This window comes from Pelodiscus sinensis, chromosome 10 (genome assembly GCF_052426305.1).
Source record: "Pelodiscus sinensis isolate ZL-2025 chromosome 10, ASM5242630v1, whole genome shotgun sequence".
NCBI classification, from domain to species: domain Eukaryota; kingdom Metazoa; phylum Chordata; order Testudines; family Trionychidae; genus Pelodiscus; species Pelodiscus sinensis.
Genome location: NC_143061.1, coordinates 40,134,653 through 40,156,934, shown reverse-complemented (window position 1 = coordinate 40,156,934; position 22,282 = coordinate 40,134,653). Strand labels below are relative to the sequence as shown.

At 42.9% G+C, this 22,282-nt stretch overlaps 1 protein-coding gene across 1 annotated transcript in view; it reads left to right on the top strand.

The window, feature by feature from the left end:
- The window catches only part of MOGAT1 (monoacylglycerol O-acyltransferase 1), a 41,983-nt gene extending 20,068 nt beyond the window's left edge, over positions 1-21,915 (top strand). Inside the window, exons 2-6 of the mRNA XM_006134840.5 lie at positions 1,500-1,678; positions 2,153-2,357; positions 9,542-9,716; positions 12,881-13,080; positions 20,524-21,915. Of these exons, the coding sequence (XP_006134902.1) occupies positions 1,500-1,678; positions 2,153-2,357; positions 9,542-9,716; positions 12,881-13,080; positions 20,524-20,678 (914 nt within the window). The 3' untranslated portion in view covers positions 20,679-21,915. The remainder of the gene's footprint in view (positions 1-1,499; positions 1,679-2,152; positions 2,358-9,541; positions 9,717-12,880; positions 13,081-20,523) is intronic.
- Positions 21,916-22,282: the final 367 nt, after the last annotated feature.

Here is a 22,282-nt window from a genome sequence, read left to right as displayed (position 1 = left end):
TGCTTCTCACTTGTGTGGTCTCCAAATGATTTTTCTGTGTGTCAGTGATCCCCAACCCAAGGTTCCCCATCTCTGCCATATAGAAAGAAAATATTGAAACCTTTTGTGTTGGACATACTATTTTACTTTATTTAAAATGAAGTTTGATAAACTAAGATGAGAAAGTTAAAATGCTTAATCTGTTGAATAATTTAAATTAAACCATTCTCCCCAGCTGCAGCACTAGCAAAATGGCTTGGGCTTAATTATGTAATTAACAGTGAGTTTCCATTAGCAACTGGTAGTCCATGGAAAAGTTTGCATTGACCCAGGTGGTCCGTGGGGCGCGCGGTGGTGAGAACTCCTCCTCTCTCCTGGGAGAGTGGCATGGCCCAGGGCAGGAGGGTTAAATCTTGGTGCACTACTTCGGAAAGGTTGCTGATCTCTGTAGTAGAGGGTAGTATGTGGCCCAAAATTTAATTTTAACTAGCTTTGTAGTGTACATCACAATCCGATTTACAGCAGAACTTCTTAATACAGGGACAATACTGCAGTGCCTATCCAGGAAGAATTCCCAGTCACGTCTTTGGGAATTTTTCCTGAGTAAAAATTTTAGGGGTTGGCTTAACGCTAGCATATCCTGGCTAATACTGTATTATAAGTACATATGATTCAGTAAACTAAGGAAATGGTTTCAGCATGCTTCCTATCTACAGCAATTATATGAGGGTGTTACAATTGTTTTCTCATTAATTTGAGTGTCCCTTATTCTGAAAGTGGCTGGGTTAGGACAGCTGTCATGTTTCCATAGAAATGTTGGTTTGGTTTGGCTTCTTGCTCCCAGTGGCAAGCCTGTCGACTTACTAAATTGGTTTCACTTCCAGTAACTATACCTAGCTCTCCTTTGTAAAGTATGTTGAGATTTACTGATGGTCGGCCGGGAGATCTGTAGTAGAGCCGGAAATAGAATTCGAGTCTCTTGAGTCCTAGCTCAGTGCCCCGTCCACTCACTCCTTGTCATGTTACCCTCCCTCTCGGTCAGCCCTTCTCTATTTCATAACCAACTGGACTATATGAAGTCATTGCTCACTCTTGCTCCAGACTTCCCCCAACACTTAAGTGAACAAGACTCCTTTGACCGTATTGCTGCTAGCTCCCTTCCAAGTGCTGGAATGCTCAGACCTTTTCCCCAAGCTTCTGTTTAGTGCTCTTACAGCTAAAGTGGTTCAAGACCTTACAAGATCCATCCCTCACCTACATGCTGGGGTAGAAATAAGTCAAGCAAATATGTTTGCTTCCCTGCACAATCTCTGTTCACTGACAGAGATTCAAATAATAGAAAATAGGCCAGCTTCAATTTGCAGTTACTCTAGAAAGCCACCAGTGTAACTTTGATGGAGTTCCTCTGGTTTTACACAGGTATAAATTAAAACAGAACTGGGTACAAGGACTCTAGGTCTTTCTTATAATGAGAGAGCAATGGATAATCTTCACTGCGGTTTCCTTTTTGTATCTTGTAGCACAATGTTGCTGTGGAATCTTTATCACCTTGTTTTTTGGAAAATACTGGTTGCTACCTGTCCTCTATGCAGTGTGGCTCTATTTTGATTGGGAGACCCCTCAAACTGGAGGGAGAAGATCAAAGTGGATCAGAAATTGGACTGTTTGGAGGTACTTTAAGGATTACTTTCCAGTTCACGTGAGTAAAATGTTTCACACTGATTTGTGAAAATGCAAATCAAGATGGCTTTTTATAGTGAACATTTTGATCCAGATTCATTCCTGGCATAACCCTGCTGAAATCATCGGGGTTATACCAGGAGAGAATTTGTCCTGTCTTCTGTAAAACAAGTTTAGGTGAAGAAAATCTGGGGTGAGTGACAGGGACAATAGTTGGGGACTGGTTCTTTTGAGCTGAACCTTTTAAGTAACCTCAAATGGGAGAAAAAAACTCAGATATTGTAGTGATTACTTACCTGTTAATCTGAGACACAACTGAGCTCTTTATACTTACGTCACTTAGAATGATCTAAAATGCTCAAAGGAAATGAAATTTTGGTGATTTATGCACTGTATTATGAGCAGCCTCCTTGCTCCTAACATTCTTCCTATGTTTATGAACTACTGTGATGAACATGTTTTTAAACTCATACTTCATTTATATTATTTTCAGCTCATAAAAACATCCGATTTGGAGCCAAGCCATAACTATCTATTTGGATTTCACCCTCATGGCATTCTTGTTGCTGGAGCCTTTGCAAACTTTTGCACAGAACATACAGGTTTTAAAGAATTATTCCCTGGTTTTACCCCATATCTTCACATCTTGCCCTTGTGGTTCGGATGCCCTTTCTTCAGAGATTACGCCATGAGTGTTGGTAGGTGGAGCAAAGATCTCTTGGTTAGTGCTTCAGATATGGCATTTGTTTCAAGTGAGCTGTATAAAGATATAGGGCCTTGTCTTTTGTCTATTGAAGTCTAAGAAAAATGCTGCCATTTAACTTCAATAAGACCAGGACTGGCCCTGTAGAAAATCCATTTATAGCAAACAAAAGCACCCTAGAAGGCTTTATTGTACTTCTAATGAGCTCTGATATTGTGAGTCATCATTTAAAGTGACTTGTAATGAAATTCCTGAATTATTTTAATATATAATAACATGGCAATTGTCATTCCTGTAATGCAGCCCCATTCTGTACTACCGAAGTCATGGGAGCTTTGCCAAGGGAGCTCTTGTACATTCCAAAGGCTAAAGCGTCCTCAGTGGAACTGGCGCAAGCGGGGACTGCTTCATTCCCCTTCGAGCCGTTTCCCCGCTGCGCCCCTGTCGCTCCCCCCATGGAGACAGTGGTGGCAGGAGCCAGCTTTTAAGCCAGATCCCACCAGCACTGGCTCCTGCTCCCCTCCCCTTCCTGCTTCTCTCTGATAGAAGCAGCCTGGGAGGTGAGGAAGCAACTAGTCAAGTCACTACTCGATTATCCAATAAGCTTATGCTTATTGAATAGTTGACTAGTCGCTTACATCCCTAGTTGTAAGTGGATCCAATTTCATTTTACTTTAACGAGTTGCATTGGTTTACCCAAGGTTCAGGTTAGACATTTACTAAAATAAGTAATGTTTGGTCATGCAAAGCAATCCCCATTATGGTCAGTAGGACTGCATGCATAAGTCAGTGTTGCTGATTGGGCATCTCCCTTACAAACTGATAATTAAGTACTGTAGGCCTGTCTCATCTGTACAGGAAGAACTCACTGCTGCACCTAGAGTCTTTTTCTTCAAACTTATGATTTAGGTAGATATCAATTGCAAGAACAGTCCCCCAGCTCGCCAGGGACTACAGGTTCCTGGGGGTTTCCCCCTTTTCCTCTGTTTTTCCTGCTTCAATGTAGAGAATCGGCAAGTATAGTGCTTTGGCCACGTGACAGAGCGTCCCAAGGACGAAACCAGGCAAGAGTCCTGAGCCAACAATAACAACATCTGCCTAAGTCAATGACCTTTGAGGATGCTGTTTTTGTGACGGGGAAAAAGCAGTTTGGGAAAAAGCAGTTTGTAAACTTTTAAGGGTATAAAGGTAGTTGTAATCTTGCAATAAAATGATTTCGTGCTTGCACCGGCCGGAGTCCGTGCCTTCATACACCACACTTCAGGGCCTACTGTAAAAGACTGTCTCCTCCTCCAAGCCATAAACCTGAGAGGGACTCTTCCTCAGACATCCTACTGCAGTTTCCCCGTTATCTGAGCAATCTCAGTCTTTGAAAGCATCATAGCTCTAATAACTGACCAGGCTATTTGATCCTTGGATGGTCAGGATCCACTGGGATGTAGGTGATTTTTTGTAGGCAAAGCTGGACTGGGCCTAATTTTCCTTAAAGGGTGAATCAGCCTGTGACAAAGTCACATTGTTGTAATCTGATCTGTACAGGCAGACCTTTTTGCCGATTGAAATCAATGGAGCTCTCCCTGGGCACAAGGCACCATTCATGAGGATTGGATTACAGAATGGAAGCAAAAAGCTTTTATTTATGGTGGGATCAATTTTGTTGAAGGAGAAACTATCTATCCTGTCTATGTTAGGTACTTGGATGACTGCCTATTATCACAGTATCTGAGTGCCTCACAATCAACACAGGCAAACAACACAGGAATGCAGGGGCAAGATTAGAAAGGCAAAGGCACAAAATAAGCTCAAACTAGCTACGGGAATAAAGGGAAACAAGAAGACTTTTTATAAATACATTAGAAGCAAGAGGAAGACCAAGGACAGGGTAGGCCCACTGCTCAGTGAGGAGGGAGAAACAGTAACAGGAAACTTGGAAATGGCAGAGATGCTTAATGCCTTCTTTGTTTCTGTCTTCACTGAGAAGTCTGAAGGAATGACTAACATAGTGAATGCTAGTGGGAAGGGGGTAGGTTTAGAAGATAAAATAAAAAAAGAACAAGTTAAAAATCACCTAGAAAAGTTAGATGCCTGCAAGTCACCAGGGCCTGATGAAATGCATCCTAGCATACTCAAGGAGCTGATAGAGGAGGTATCTGAGCCTCTACCTATCATCTCTGGAAAATCATGGGAGATAGGAGAGATTCCAGAAGTCTGGAAAAGGGCAAATATAGTACCCATTTATAAAAAGGGAAATAAGAACAACCCAGGAAACTACAGACCAGTTAGTTTAACTTCTGTGCCAGGCAAGATAATGGAGCAAGTAATTAAGAAAATCATCTGTAAACACTTGGAAGGTAGCAAGGTGATAGGGAACAGCCAGCATGGATTTGTAAAGAATAAATCATGTCAAAGCGTTTGATACGGTCTCGCATGATATTCTTATCAATAAACTAGGCAAATACAAGTTAGATGTGGCTACTATAAGGTGGGTGCATAACTGGCTGGATAACCGTATTCAGAGAGTAGTTATTAATGGTTCACGATCCTGCTGGAAAGGTATAGCTAGTGGGATTCCGCAGGGGTCTGTTTTGGGACTGGCTCTGTTCAATATATTCATCGACAATTTAGATATTGGCATAGAAAGTACGCTTATTAAGTTTGCAGATGATACCAAGCTGGGAGGGGTTGCGACTGCTCTGGAGGATAGAGTCATAATTCAAAATGATCTGGACAAATTGGAGAAATGGTCTGAAGTAAACAGAATGAAGTAATAAAGACCAAATGTAAAGTGCTCCACTTAGGAAGGAACAATCAGTTTCACACATGTCTAGACTGCAGGCTTCTTTCGAAAGAGGCTCTTTCGAAAGCATCTTTCGAAAGAGCCTCTTTCGAAAGATCACGTCTAGACTGCAGGCGGATCTTTCGAAAGAGCAATCCGCTTTTTCGAAAGAGAGCACCCAGCGAGTCTGGATGCTCTCTTTCGAGGAAGCCCTATTTACATTGAAGAACACCTTCTTTCGAAAGAGGAACTTTCGAAAGAAGGCGTTCTTCCTCGTGAAACGAGGTTTACCGCCATCGAAAGAAAAGCTGCGTTCTTTCGAAATTATTTCGAAAGAACGCGGCTTGAGTCTGGACGCAGGGAAGTTTTTTCGGGAAAAGGCTACTTTTCCCGAAAAAAACCCTGAGTCTGGACACAGCCATATAGAATGGGAAGCGACTGTCTAGGAAGGAGTACAGCAGAAAGGCATCAAGGGGTTATAGTGGACCACAAGCTGAATATGAGTCAGCAGTGTGATGCTGTTGCAAAAAAAAGCAAACATGATTCTGGGATGCATTAACAGGTGTGTTGTGAGCAAGATATGAGAAGTCATTCTTCCTCTCTACTCTGCGCTAATTAGGTCTCAGTTGGGGTATTGTGTCCAGTTCTGGGCACCGCATTTCAAGAAAGATGTGGAGAAATTGGAGAGGGTCCAGAGAAGAGAAACAAGAATGATTAAAGGTCTAGAGAATATGACCTATGATGAAGGAAGGCTGAAAGAATTGGGTTTGTTTAGTTTAGAAAAGAGAAGACAGAGGGGGGACGTGATAGCCGTTTTCAGGTATCTAAAAGGATGTCATAAGGAGGAGGGAGAAAACTTGTTCATCTTGGCCTCTGAGGATAGAACAAGAAGCAATGGGCTTAAACTGCAGCAAGGGAGGTTTAGGTTGGACATTAGGAAAAAGTTCCTAACTGTCAGGGTAGTCAAACACTGGAATAAATTGCCCAGGGAAGTTGTGGAATCCCCATCTCTGGAGATATTTGAGAGTAGGTTAGATAAATGTCTATCAGAGATGGTCTAGACAGTATTTGGTCCTGCCATGAGGGCAGGGGACTGGACTCGATTACCTCTCGAGGTTCCTTCCAGTCCTAGTATTCTGTGATTCTATGAATCTTTGATGTATTTATCAGAGCTGCATTTATTTATTAGAGAAAGGTAATCTGCCTCAGATTTGCTATTTCTAAATTTGGGTTTGTTCTAATTCAGAGGGGAAACCAAAAATTTCAAAATTTTCCTCAGTAAGGGATGGACCCCAATGCCAGGGTAGGCTTCCCCAGAGCCGTGTACCATAGAAATCTGGGTTCCTCATCAGCCTGTCACATTAACTACTATGGAGATAGGTTGGCAGAATACAGACAGATTTCTGTCACAGCTCTTCCTGATTTCAGAGGAACTTCATCAAAATCAAACTATCTCTGCAGAATGTTTTGATCTCAATAAACTGACAAATTCTGACAAAAACTCTTTAAATCAGAATTTTTCCAGTCAGTGCTAGCACAGTATTTCTCCTCAAAATCCTCCTATGAGGTAGGGCAGTGTTTTTATCCCCATTTTACAGATGGAGCACCAAAGCTCAAGAAGGTTAAAAATGAGCAGGCTAAGGTCAAACAGGAAGTCTCTGACAGAGCAGGTACTTGAGCATAAGTCCTAGAGAAGGTGCTAACTGCTGAACTATCCTTCCTCTCTGACGGTGATTGTGTTTTCTCTATTATTTTCCTAGATCTACCCATGAGTTGTATTACTCCAATCTTTAGTGCTGGTTATATGGGAAAAAAGGCAGGTGGAATGTTTATTAAGCAATTATACTGTGTCCTGTGCCCCATCCCAAGAACCTTGTAGCTCTGCTCTGTAAACATCTTTCCAGTGAAGGACTTGATTACTTACCTGGGTTTGAAGGGTTTGTCATACAGTTTTGATAAATATAGAACTATAAACTCCAAGCTCCTTGCGGTAGGAACTCTCTTTTTTTTTCATTCTGTGTCTGCACAGCACCTAGCACAGTGAGGTAATGGTCCGTGACTAGGGTTCTGAGGTGTTACCATAATATGAATAGTAAATAATAATAAAAGCAAGAGAATGGAAGGAATGCTTCTTCCCTTGCTATGGCGTAAAACAGGAGTAATTTTATTTAAGTTCATGAACTTACAGCTGGAAGGCAAAATGGTCTAGTGCAGTGGGCTCCAACCTTTTTAACCACTTGATCACTTTTTCAATTTAAGCGCAATGTAAGATCTACCTCAAACCCAAATACCCTTGCTCCACTTCCTTCCCCCCATTCTCTGAGGCCCTGCCCCTGCTCCATCCCTTCTCTGAGGCCTCACCCTGCTCATTCCATCCCTTCCTTCCCGAATCTCATTCACTTTCACCAGGCTGGGGTTGTTGGTTGGAGTGCAGGCTCTGGTCTTGGGCTAAGGGGTTCAGAGTGTGGGAGGGGATGACCTGAAGGTAGGGAGGTGTGGTGGTCTCTGGAGTGGACTAGGGGATAGGGAATAGGACACAGGGTCCTGGGGTCAATCCCACACCCCTCTGCCCACCCAGGCAGCAGCTGGCCAGTCAACACAGGCTGCTGCAGTGATGGACCTGGCTCTCGCATTAGGAAGGCAGGATGAAATACCTGCTTAAGATAGGGAAGTGGTTATGTAGAGAGTCATGGGCAGCACAGGCTTGGGAGGCGGCGTGACCAAGAGTGCTTCAAGGAAGAGCTAATTGGAAGTACAGATTAAACTTATCTGGTCTGGCAGCATCTGTGATTCAGCATGATTTTAGTTAGTTGGATGTCCGCTTATCCTGGGTATGGCCAAGTTTCCTGCAGTCTAGTAAAGTTTGTTTACAGCTGCCAGTCCTGGCTCTCAATGTTCTGTGCTATTATTTGTCTCTGATTTACCCCAAATGTCTTCTAAGAGCCCAGCAAGCAATGGATGTGTTGGTAATGCTGCTAAGCGTAAACACGGTATTTATGCTTTATCTATTTATTTCCTAGTGCCAATACAGGATAATTGTGTAACAACACTAACACTTCGTTATGAAGAGAGCTGGTGAGCCTTGGCTAGGCATAAGCTTATATAGGGTGCATCAGTTCAGTCATACATTATAAAGCAGCATTGTAAGCATTGTTCCCTTTATTTGCCTCAGCAAAATTAAAAGAAAGAGACCCACTTGCTACAATATTGACCTCTGATGGTCCAGCAAATTCTCTGGTTTGGTACCCATCAGGTCCCGAGGGTGCTAGACTAGCAAGGTTCAACATGTAGTTTAATTGAGCTGATTCTGCTCTTTCTCACATTGTCATTCCTTTGACTTCAGTACTAGCACTACGGGTCCTAGTTTTGGTTGCAACAAACCCTGCATTCACCCTCCTCCTGTTAAACCCATTCTCTAACTCTGTGCATCTATTTATAAGCATGTGCTTCCAAGCAAACCCCTCCCCCACCTTCATGGCTTTAGCTTCAGCCCATCAATCCTCTCCACTGTAGCTGATGACACATGATTCTGTGGTCTGGCTTGTCTGATTAGGGATGTAATAGTGTAGTTGTTTCACCGATAAGCAAAAGCTTATAGGTTAATGCTATAGACTACATGCATCCTTCACCCTCCCCCGCCCAAGTCAATTTTTTTTGCAGGCTGGTCAGCAACCTGGCTCAGTCCTGGCTTGCGATGGGTCCAAGACCTACCCCGCTGCATCTCTGCATTTCAAGTGTATTAGGAGCTAGGCTGGCAGTCAGCCCGGCTCAGTTCTGGCTCTAGCTGAGTCTGGGAGCAGACATGCCCTTTCTGGACAGGGGGTGCTGCCACCCTGTGCACAGCAGTGTGGGGCGGCGGGGAGCTGGTTTTTAAATCTGCTCCCCTTGCAGACCAGCTCCGCCTGTCACCCCACACTGCTGCCTCTAGTACAGAGGTAGCAGCAAGGAGTGTCAGAGGGCTCCTTGGAAGTGGGGCTGGAGTGCACTGGCTGCCAGCTCCACCCCCGGGTTCTATAGAGTAGTCGACTAACCAATAAGAATTCATGAAATTATTTGACTATTCAATTAACTGATATTTAACATCCCTATGTCTGATCAGGAAATGTATTATTAGAATCATAGCAATGAGAAATGGCTGATTTGTATTTACACTACATGCACCTCTCCTTTCTAAAAATCTCACCAAGTTCCAGTGTGACAGGAAAATAAAATTCAATTCAAAGGAGAAAGAGGCACAGAGGACTGTGTCAAATATTAATCAGTTGCAGAACAAGGATCAAATCCCATGCCTCTTGACTCCATCCTGAGCTTTAGCCATTAAATATATTTAAAATTTATTTGTAGTGTCTCTTCATTGTACAAATGATTTACTGATTCCCTGTCAACAACATTTGATCTTTAAGGACTGGTGTCAGCCTCTAAGAAGAGTGTGTCTCATGTGCTGAACAATGACAGGGGTGGAAACATTGCGGTGATTGTGATTGGAGGAGCAGAAGAGTCATTGGATGCCCATCCTGGAAATTTAACTTTGAGTATCTTCAAGAGGAAAGGTTTTATTAAAATGGCTTTGAAATATGGGTAGGTTTCCTACTAACACTGTTGGCTGTCACAGCACTTCTTGCAGTGTAAATACACAGTGTTAAATGGTGAATCTGACAAGGTTATTTATGCATTGCCATAGGATGCAGATGTCTAAAATAAGACTGAGAACTGATATTTTGATTAAAGCAGAATTAAGAAATAATACAGGAGCTATTGTGAAAGTCCTTTTACCGAAATAACTTAACAATAGATGGAGATATCAGAACTTCCATGGGCCTGCCAGTAAACAGTTTGTCCGAGTGATTCAGCAACTCAACCTAAGGAACTGGAAAATGTTACTACATAAAGTTTCCCAAGTTTATGGTAATAAACAAATTGGGAAACTTTATGTAGTAACATTTTCCAGTTCCTTAGGTTGAGTTGCTGAATCACTCGGACAAACTGTTTACTGGCAGGCCCATGGAAGTTCTGCCGACCATACCATTCCTCTACTTCTGAACACTACTGATTTCAAGGAGTATTTTTCTCTTTGACTTGATTTCCTCAAGATTTTAGGAGAAGAGATGTGGTAACCCTTAGGCCCTCATTCAGCCAAGCACATAACCACTTGCCACTGAGTTGAAGAATAGGAATGGATTTAAGCTAAAGTGCTTTGTAGAAACAGACTCATAATCTGGGGGCGGGAAGGGCACCCTTTTCTCTTAAAGATGACCCACAAAGTGGGGAAGGTAAAAGCCAAACATATAGATGCATTTCAGGCCTCCTTCATAAGTTTATATGGTAATTCTATTAATAATTTGTCTAACTAGGAGAAACTATCAGAAATAGAGGTCAAGATTTATTCTCCTGCTCTGCATAAAGCTCCCATTTAAACTAATAGCAGCTCTGTGTGCTGCTTTGTGTCCTCATTCACAATGAGGAGTTGGCCAAGGCAGCTCACAAAACATCACTATTTAATTGACGCACAGAGCTACTGCTAAGGAGCCAAATCCTGCTCCCCTTGTCCAACTGCTGTGAAGATCAAGGGGAGTCTTTCCATTGATTTCAGTGAGAGGAGATCAGTTTCCCTAAGCACTTCATTAATTCCATTGCCTCTAATGTGTCTACTGGCAAGGACAGTTGATTCAAGATCATGCAAAAGTTGAATATAAAGTAGAAATATCGTAAGGACACAGCACAAGCAGAGAGTAAACTAGATTCTCCTGAGTTTCACAACCAAAGCGCTATGTTACTAATTTCAGTGTATCAACCCTCCACAGGAAGTCTTTCAGATGAAAACAAAAGTGAGGATATTCACAAGGCATGTGGAGAAATGCCATTGTACCACAAGGTTTTACTCTTCATCATCACTAATGGTCTAACAAAGACTTGGCAGCCTAGAAATCCACTCTGTTTATAGAGCCTTCGGATGTTTCTTTCAGGGCAGCTGTGTGATGCAGAACTGTCACTGTTGAGAAAGTTACCTCTCAATTTTAGGCCATTCATACTCCATTCAAGGGACAAGGGGGAGTGATGTAGGGAATAGTATTTCTTATGTATCCCAAAGCCTCCTAAGCCACAGTCAGGTATATTTATTTCACACAAACCAGTGTTACTCAAAGTGCTCCATGAAACCGCTTTGAGGAACCTGCTAACTGGCTGCGCCGGTGTGTTTATTTACCGGCACCACAGCCACTTCCTGCAGCTCACTGTGGGAAGTGGTGGTCCAGCCCAAGCCACTTCCTGCAGCTCCCCTTGGCTGCACGTGGCAAACTGGAGCCAATAGGAGCCGCAAGGCTCTGTGGCCGCAGTGCTGGTCAGTAAACACACCAACACAGCGAGTTAGTAGGTTTCTCCAAGTGGTTTTGTAGAGCATTTTGAGAAACACTGACATAAGCAACTCATGATTATCCATTGTACACACCAGACATCTGCATCCTTGCTTCAGGAGGATTCATTTTCATTACTTTTATTAGTACAGTCAGCTGATGCATTCTGATTCTAAAATCTTCATCTTGACTAATCTTGCTGCAATAGTGCCATTTTAACAGCCATCACCATACAGATTGTCAAATATCTTATAAGATGATAATGCTTAGGAAACATAGTGATTGCCTAGGATTTTAGCCTTCTTGGAGGACTTCTCTGCTCCCATCCAGGGATGGGTTTGGTAGAGCCCTGACGTCTCCAGCAGGGGACCTTTGGATTAGTCCACCCTCCCTTTCCTCCCAGTTCCTGGCTCTTTCTAAGAGCCACATTAATTTATCAGACTGACACCTCACCTGTAGTAGCCAGCCAGGGCTTTCAATACAGGTTTCTCTGTTCACCCTGACAACAGCAGAACCATTGCCATTCCAATGCTTAGGATGTGGTAGATTTTGGGAAGTTTCTGCAGGTGTTATACAATCTTTTCCAAGCCAGAGATCCCCACTGATGAGAAGTTTCTGTACACGGAGGCATCCAGCCCCCATTTCATGGCACTTGTAAGATAAAAGGTGTTGTGAAACTACAACAAGCTCAATTGAATTTGATGGGCCAGACCCAACGGCTCTTTGTCACAAATAAGATTTTAGCAGTTGCAATAAAATCAGAAGAATGGGATTTCACTCTCTTTATTGGAAACCTTCCCATCCATTTGCTATTCTTTGAACACTGTGGAGGAGGCAGGAGATGACTATGATTTTTCGGGAGGAGGGAGTTGTAGTTTTGTTTTGTTTTTTACTAAATATTGTACCTCCCTCCAGCGGCACAAGGAAGCATTTCAGCTGAGAGTTGAATACATTATGCAAATTAGGGATGTTAAAAGGTAACCATGTAACCACTGAAAAATCTCAGTGGTTACACGGTGCGGGCTCTGCAGTATAAACATTAAAAAATAAGCTTCATACTGCAGAGCCTGCAGCGAAGCCTCCCTGGGAGTGGAGCCGGCAGCTCTAATCCACTGAGTTCCCAGGGAAGAGACTTTGCTGCCTTGCCACAGTAAAACTGTCTCCTTCGGAGGTGCTGAGTGTAACCGACACCATTAACTGAGAAGCATCCGCTTATTAGCTAAACAGTTAGTTGGTTACACTCTTAACATTCCTAATGCAGATACTGTTGAATTTTATAGGCATCAATTAAATTATCTGCATAGATTGATATGACTCATTATGCTGTTGAGGTGAGTTTCACGTCATGATTTGTTGAGTGCTCTGTGATTATTTACTCTCTTTACTTTACAGGGCTCACTTGGTCCCAGTGTTCTCTTTTGGTGAAAATGAACTATTCAAACAAGTTGAAAATCCCAGAGGATCATGGCTCAGAACTTTACAGGAAAGACTGCAAAAGATTATGGGTTTTGCCTTGCCAGTGTTTCATGCTAGAGGAATATTTCAGTACAGTTTTGGCTTGATGCCTTACCGGAAACCTATTCACACGGTTGGTAAGTGATTCCTGTCATTTTTATAGGAATGCTTAAAATGTCTGATTTGTGGTTAAATTCAGTAGTCGTGTTCTGTTACAAATGGGCTCTGCCAGAAAGACCTGGCTGCTGTGCATCTAAACACAAGCAAGTGAGGTTTGAAATAAATGTTTGTCTTTCCTAATGTCTTTATCCTGTTGCGTTGGCGGGAGGAGGAAATAAAGGCAAAAGGCTTTATAAATAATTTATACCAACTGGACCACAATAAGCAATTACAGTAGATTGATACAGGAAGAAGAACTTTGCATCAGCCACAGCTGGGTGTGTGTGTGGGGGGGGGGAGCTCCATTTGAACAACAGAAGGGGAGCGTCTCTCTTTAATCTGTGGCCAAATCCTCATTGGACAGCCCAGCTGAGACAGCTGAGTGCTCAGGAATTCCTAAGGAAGTCAGGGGATGTTCCAATCTAGTGAAGAGCAGTGGAGCATCCTCACAGCCTTGCAATTTCATCTACACTGCAGTGCTACTTTGGGATACCAGAGGTATCCTAAAATAACTACCCCACGTCATTAGAACACATCTGCTATTGCGAAATATAGCGGATGCACTATTTTGGCTTCCCTGTAAACCTCGTTGCATGAGGGATAAGTGATGTCTTGAAATAATGTTTTATTTTGAAATTTGGTGCTGTGTAGATGCACCAAATTTCAAAATAGCCTATTTCGAAAAAGAATTGAAAAAAAAATATGCAATTTGCACAGCGCAAATTGCATATCTTATTTTGAGCTAAGGGTGCAATGTAGACGCACCCTAAAACTCAGCACCAGGAATCAGCAAATTTGGGTGCCACTCCTGGTTTTGCCATTGATATGTTGGTTGCACATCGGCAACTCATTTAATCAGTCAGTGCCTTGGTTTCCATACCTATAAAATAGGAACAGGAATGCCAGCATTATCAGAATGGGTTCATTAATATTTGTAAAATGTTTGGAGATCTGGTGAAAGGTAACAGTATTAAAACAAATGGCCTAAACTAGTAAAAATGCCTATTGCTTCCATACTTTTGGCTAACATTGAACAATAATTTTTTTAATGCTAAAAAAGATTCAAAGGTCTTGTTTCACAAAGTAATGACATGAATTTTTTAAAAAATCACGTGGATAGAAAGCCAGAGAATTTCTTTTCTAGTGCTGTTAGTAACACACCATCATATATATAGTAGCCCAATGTCTGAGACTCTGTAATGCTGAAATGCTGGCTGTTCCCTCTGGGCAGCGCTGTTGCCTCCCTGGCTGTTCCCTCTGGGTGGCGCTGTTGCCTGAGTCATGTTGTTTGCCTCCCGCTGTGGCGCTCGGCTGACTTCCGTGCAATTTTCTTTTGAAATAATGCAATTGCTGTGTGGACACTAATATTGTTTTTTCTGAAATAATGGCCATTATTCTGGAATAATGGTGCAGTGTAGATGCACGCTGAGACTCAGGCTGTCTGCACTGTGAGTCAGTGTGATTTCCTGTGCTCATGTACATGTGTACTAGCCCTCAGGCTGTGTCTAGACTACATGCCTCTGTCGTTAGAGGCATGTAGATTAGACACATAGGCAAAGGCAAATGAAGCCGCGATTTAAATGATCGCGGCTTCATTTACATTTACATGGCTGCCGCGCTGAGCCGACAAATAGCTGATCAGCTGTTTGTCCGCTCAGCGAGCTAGTCTGGACGCTCCCCTGCCGACGTCAAAGCCCTTTGTCGGCAGCCCCGGTAAACCTCGTCCCACGAGGAATAAGAGGTTTACCGGGGCTGCCGACAAAGGGCTTTGATGTCGGCAGGGGAGCGTCCAGACTAGCGCGCTGAGCGGACAAACAGCTGATTAGCTGTTTGTTGGCTCAGCGCGGCAGCCATGTAAATGTAAATGAAGCCGCGATCATTTAAATCACGGCTTCATTTGCCTTTGCCAAAACAACGAATCTACATGCCTCTGACGACAGAGGCATGTAGTTTAGACTTACCCTCATTGAGCTAGCATGTGTATAAATAGCAGCAAAGCTGCTGTTGCATGTATAAGGGCAGGTGGGAGGGTAAGGTTGAGTAATGCCTGAAACCAATGGGTAGGTGTTTGGTACAACTCAGCTGTATTTCATCTGCCAATACCCGTACTCTTGTGCCTACAATGCCATTTGTTTTATAAGAGCTAGTGCCAGTAGGAGTATGTGAGCAGGGGAATTGCATTCTTGGCTTGCAGTATAGACACAAGGGATAACTGGCAGGGTTTGCAGCCAAGGAGCACTACTTGTTCTACCCAGTCTGCTTTTCATTGAGTGGACACAAATCTTGAGAGTTAGGGAAAAAACAATATCTCTATTTCCCTGTGTCCTGTTCTGTCTGCCCATGTAGTCCAGGGGGAGAAAAATGCTTCATTTATAAAACTGGAGTTTTTTATTTAAATTAAACAGCAATTTATGTTCTTAAAAATAAACAGTTAAAATAAAACTTGTATTTATGACAACCTATGTCGAGACAAAAACGTACTGTGACTTATTCATTTAATTTTTTTAAATGGTATATTTACTGCCAGGTTTTAAAGAAAACCAGACTGTTGTGCTGGTAGAAGTCACTGGCACATCACCTGAAACCAGAGTTTGTTGAAGTGGAAACAAGCTTTGGACAGCAGTATTCTATCCTCTTGTGCAGGTGCAAAAAAAAAAAAAAAAAACTGAAATGAAGAAAATATTCTACTTGTTTAGTTCAAGGATTAGTTTATTCAAAGTTCAAAAACAATTGGGAGTTGAAGAAACAGGAAACTTGTTTCCTTCTTCCAGTCTGTGAAAAAAACTAAGTGTGAGATAGTGAAATCTAGTCATTCTAAAATCCTGAAGGCTATGGTGACCAGAAATCAATTCAGTTCACTAACTATGGATACTACTTCCATTGTTTAATTAGTTTTAAATACAAAATATGTTTATCTAAACTCTTTTCTTATGTGTACAGCACATTTGAAGTTTATATTAATTGAATAAAACTAAATGTAAAGTGATTATTTTGTGCATTTTAATAGAATTTGAATTTCCATACAAGCTTAACTCATATCAGAAATAAAAAATTATCCATCTAGCAAATGAGAAATGAATTATTCACCATTTTCTGACAATGAAAAATTAAAAGTACAGAATCTGAATAACTGTAAATTAAGCTACATAATAAATGTGTATAAATATAGTGTATCTTCTTGTTAGTAAAGAGAAGCACTACACTTCTAAAGTAAACTAAAGACTATATCTGTTTGCAAAGCAGCATGTTTCAATGCTTCCCAATCAAGGAGATTCAGCCTTTCTTGGGAAAATAACTGCAAAATACAAACCCAAAACAAGATTAAGATAAATTTAAATCAAGACTTCCTGCTTGCTGATTTAAGTAATGATTAAATTTGTTGATTTACATTACTTGGATTTGCACCAGTCTGCCCTGGCTATTGTGAGGACATCAATACGTGCCTGTGTTCTTGGACCTGTTTGCAGCATTTAATACCATTGACCATGGCAGGTTGAAGGAAAAGGTTACAAAGAATGGTGGTGGGCATCTGGTCCTTTGGTTCTAGAGTCCTGAGTTGTGGAGTCTCAAAGGTTCAGTTCTTTCCCCCATTCTTTTAAACATCTACCTGAAGCTCTTGGGAGGCAATCATAAAATGCCATGGCCCTGGGAGCCATCAGTGCGCAGGGGATACCCAGCAAAACATCGCTTTTACATTTGACACAAGCAGCACAGTCTTCCAGCTGTCCTTTCTGCTTACAGTAAGTACCTGGATGGAAGGCAGCTGGCTGAAATAGACACCAGGCAAGATGGAGCTGATGACAGCGGGGAGAGCAAAGCACTCTGATCACTATCCCTATAACTCTCCCTTGACAGGCTCCAGCCCAGATTAATAAATCAGCCTACACTATAAGACTCCTTGCTGTTTGTCATGATTATGAGGGTTAGCCAGCAGCCAGGGAACTAAGGGGTTAACATTATCTAAGTCAGGTAGATTCAACCAATAGGAACGTAAGTAAGAATTTCAAACTGGGACAAAGGAATTTTTGGTTTTTCCCTCCTTTGTCCTGGGTAGTTTCTCTTCAGCTATTGAGGGGGACAGATACTATGTCTCCCTCCAAGAAAAGATTGTTCACTATTTGTAAGTAGGGTAAAGTTTAGATAAATCCATTAGGTTTTATAGTTTTATGGTTTGGGAAATGGGATCTGATGTCTGTGCATTTTAAAATGTCTTTTTGCTCTCTTTTGTAACTAAGTTCTAGGCCCATGGTGGGGTTCCCCCATGAGTATATTACTTTATGACTTTTCCATCTAGTCATGCTTGCAACAGGAATATTGTGATGATAATAAAAGTTCTTTCTCTTTTCTTTCATTAACCTAGTATTAGTTAATTTTTGTGTCCTGGTTTGTACTTTAGGGGTGAGATTTCCCAAGTAGTCTCTCCCTGGTTTCTTTAGCATTATTTGGGTGGTGGCAGCGGAGTTTTTTTCCCAAAAATCTAGGTTTTTAAGATTTTGGAGGGAAGTTTTTTACCAAAGCCTGGAAAGATAAGTTTTTGGAGTACTTTTGCGGGCCCCCACTTCTACATTTATCATGTCAGAGTGGGGAAGGAGCCATGACACTGGTACTGTACACAGAAACACTGACTGTTTCAATGTACAAACATTGAAATCTTCATTTAGTCCAGAGTGCAATAGCATAGCTCCTCCTCTGCTCCAGGCACCAGGAACAGCCTGTTCCCCAGGCTCTGACCAGCACATAGGCTTCTCAGAGAAGAGTGTTAATCCAGTGGGAGTAGAATCAAGCAGAAAGCTGAGGGACCAGAACGTTGAGGGACCAGACTAATAATGCTAATGTGCCCAGTTCTGAACATGCACTGGTGTAAATCAAGAGTCACTTTGCTGAAGTCATTGGGACTGATTTTCCACTCTGACTTGGTAACATTTTGCACCTACTGGGCACTCTACACGGGTGTGTAAAGTGGTTCACTAATTGTAAGTCCGTGGAAGATCAGGCCTTAAGGGCATGTCTAGACTACCCTCGACTTCTGAAAGAAGATATGCAAATTTGGAAGAGGTTTTTTCAAGGAAAAAAAAAGCAGTCTAGATGGGGGTTTTCATGTAACCTCCCACCCCTTTTTCAAAAGAACCCTTATTCCTCAAAAAATTAGGTTTATAGAGTTCTTTCGAAAAAGGAGGGGGTTGTGCAAAAAACCCCATCTAGATTGCTTTTTTTTTTCTTGAAAAAACCTCTTCAGAAAAAGGGATCGGAAGAAGATATGCAAATTCACACCAAATTTGCATATCTTCTTTTGGAAGTCGAGGGTAGTCTAGATGTGCCCATAAAGAATAAGTGAAGACATGGTACAGTACACAGTATTGCCTTAAACTGGACCTAGCCCAACATTTTAGGGTCTGATTCTGTACTGCCTTATTGCTAATCAAAATGGTGTTGTCTATACCCCTTTGCATAAGTGGAAATGACCACTTAAAGTCAAAGGATGTGGAGAATCTGGGGGACTCAGAGTTAAGTTGATGTTTAAATTAAGGATGTTAAATTGTGGTTATCTGGCTAATCGTGTAGTCAATACAATTTGTATCGACTACACGATTAATCAATATGGACCGTGCTGCAGAACTGCAACAGAGGTAGCTCCAGGAGCCGTCTCGAGCTGGGACTGAGCAGTCCCTGCTCATGCTGGCTCCAGGAGACACCCATGCGGGTGCCCTGCATTTGAAATGTAGTAAGAGCTGCCCACGTCTTATTATATTTAAAATGAAGAGGCGCAGCGTCCCAGACCAATGCGAGCTAAGGCTGCTCGATCCTGGCTTGTGCTGAGTCCGGCAGCCCTTGTTTGTGGTGGCCAGCCCTGGAACACCCTCCCCCTCCTCCTTCCCTCCTTCTCCCCCATGGACAGGGGCTGGTGCTGGAGTAGCCTCTGGCCACGGTGAGCCTTGGCCCACCAGAGGCAGAGACTGCTTCACACAGCCACCCCCATATCCCCTCCCTGCTGTCTCTGATAGAGGCAGCAGGGGAGGCAGGCAGCACCATGGCGACAGTGCTCGGGTGGGACCAGCTTTTAAGCCGACTCCTCCCAGCACTGGCTCCTGATCCCTCCCCACCCTCCACTGCCTCTCATAGAGGCAGCAAGTGGGTGGGGAAAGTGAGTGCTTGATACTCCAGTGGACTACCCAATAAGCTTATTCTTAATATCCCAAGTTTAAAGCAGAGTGAGAGGAGGATCAGGACCAGAAAGTCTGCAAAAGAGGAATGTATTGCAGAACTGTGGTCTTCTCATGTGTTTTGGGGGGGCTTTCGTACCATGGTGGGGATTAGGAATGTTAAGAAACAAATAATCAGCTAATCGTGTAATCGACAGAATTTCTATTGACTACATGATTAGTCGATAGGGTTGGAAGCCACTGGGAGCTACCCCCGGCTATGGCTCTGCAGTTTAAATGTAGAAAGAGCCGGACACGCAGGCAGCTTGGCTCTTACTACATTTAAACTGCAGAACTGCAGCGGGGGCAGCTCCTGGACCCGGCACGAGCTGGTGCGGAGCTGGGCTGGCTCAGTCCTGACTCGCCCCAGGTCCAGCAGCCCCTGGTGCAGAGAGCCCTGAGGGAAGCAAAATGCGCTGGGCAAGCCTGGTAAGAGGCAGCCGGCAGGTGAGTTTCATTTGGGACGTGCCTGTGGGGCGCGGCCGGAGTCCTTGAGCACCTAGCCCGGCCAGAGGTGCTTCCCCCAGCTCCCCAGCCCACATGGACTATGCACACTGCCAGTCCAGCCCAGGGCTGCACACAGCGCCACCAATGGCACCGGCCTGGCTCACCACAGGAGACCCACCCGACGAGCGCTGCCAGCCCAGCCAATGCAGCGAGCCTGCATCTACCTGAGCCCGGCCTGGGAGCACTGAGGTTGCCTGGCTGCTGCGCTCTGTCTGCCTGGGCTTTGGTCCTCGACTCCTGGCTAAGTGCCAGGCAGCCCTGGCTGCTTCCCCATCTGCCATGTGTGAGTGGGGTTCCCACCAGCCCGGCGTGTGGGTCAGACAGAGAGCAGAGCCATGACTGAGCCACTCCCAGAGCAGCTGGCTCGTCCCGGGTCTGGGGGAGGAGGTGGAATGCAAGTAGAGTACTCGAGTACTTGACTGACTACCCGATAGGCTTATCGGATAGTTGAGTACTCGACTGCTCTCTTACGTCCCTAGTGGGGATGGCAGAGGAGCAGGGAAAGAAGTAGTTGAAAATACCAGGTGAAATTCTGGCTCCACTGAAGTCAAAGGGAGTTTTGCTGATGACTTCAGTAGAGCCAGGATTTCATTCACAGTCTGTAAAATAACAAATCTAAGTATCTAGCCAAAACTGAAGAGTACTGTACTTTTATCTGCTATAAATAGGTGTCAGTGTAGCTAACATCATTTCTGCTTTGCTTGTTGTTTATAGTTGGGAAGCCTATCCCGGTGAAACAGAATTTAAATCCCACTCTTGAAGAGATCGAGCAGCTGCATCAGACGTACCTGCAAGAACTAAGGACATTATTTGAAGAACACAAAGAAAAGTATGGCATACCAGACCATGAATCTCTCTCCTTTAAATGAATGCAAATTCAGGGAATCCAGATATAAGAAAGTGGCCTTGTGATGAAACAAAACATTTCTCAGTCTGCAGCTACTTTTTATAAGAAAACTGTGTGTGCTGGATTAAATTGATAGAATCTCTTCCTATCTTCTCAGTCATGTAGGGTCTGGTTCTGCAAACCTGTCTGTATGAGTGAACCCTTTGGCTTCACTGAAAATTGTAAGTACTTTTCCCATGACTGGCTTAGCAGCTATGTCAGTGAGAATGCTAATGGAGATAGAACATAGGTGTAAATTAGACATATTGAAAGTGCAAATGAAGCCGGGATTTAAATATCCCGCACTTAATTTGCATAATTGTGACCGCCGCTTTTTTCCGAAATGGGGCTTTTTGGAAAAAAACCCGGCAGTTTAGGCAGGGCATTTTTGACAGAAATGCCCAATTTCAAAAGATCCTGTACTCCTCATTTTTTGTAATAATCTGTTTACAGAATATGCCTTGTGAGGTATCATTTGAAAATCCATAATTTGCTGATCATTAATATTCTTCTGTGATGTATGCATGTGGCAGGCAGGCAGAGTTATGATTATATGCTGGAATTATGACTAAAGTGTGTGTAAACCAAGTATATTGGGAGAGTTGTTAAACATATCTATCAGAAACAAAGGAATGGATGTTGTCTCAATGTATAAGCAATAAACGGGACCATCAGGACATCACGGGGAGGAGATGGCAAGAAACAGAATAATTTGCATTTCAGGAAACACAAGCAGGGGAAGGAAGAGCATGGAGCTTCCTTCATTACCAGACTCCATGTTGCCTTCCTCACAACTTGAATAATTTTTACTTTGAGGGGTGATCTTTGGAAGAATGCATTAGAAAAGTTTACTGAATGGGGACTGAACCTCCTGTGTTAAACAACTGAATCAAATAATTGTATGCTATGTTACGGTATTATACAGGTTTACAGGTCTTTTCTGAAATCTAATGACACATCAGTGATTAATATAATTATGAAGTGTATGATTCACATTGTACAAGAAAATGTTGCTATTTAATGATATTATGTTTTCCTTTCTGTAGCCAAACAGAGAAGAACGATCTCAGAGGGGTAGCCATTTTAGTCTATATCTGCAAAAACAACAATGAGTCCTGTGGCACCTTAGAGATGAACAGATTTCTTAGGACACAAGCTTGCTGGGTAAAACCCACTTCCCACATACATTTATGCCCTAATAAATCTATTTGTCTCTAAGGTGCCACAGGACTCCAGGGAGAAAGAGGTTTTCTCCCAGACAGGAGCCCAGGCAGCTATATAACATAAGCACGGTGGAATCCAAACAGTGGAAGCTCCATTTACATACAGGGAGATGGAAAGCCCACAGGAAGGAAAGAACCTCCTGAGGCTTCCTGCCTCTTGAAGTAAAGTCACTAAACTTGGGGAGATGTAAGCAAGGACAAAAGTCATTTTCGGCATCCAGCACTCGACTGGCACAAGGGAAAAGAGATCTTGCAGCTGAGAGAGGTGGATCATTCAAACAAGAAGGAGTTTTTTTTACCTGAATATAGGTGAGAAATCATCTTGAGAAAAGTATTTTGCTGGATCTTAAACTTTCAGATGCAT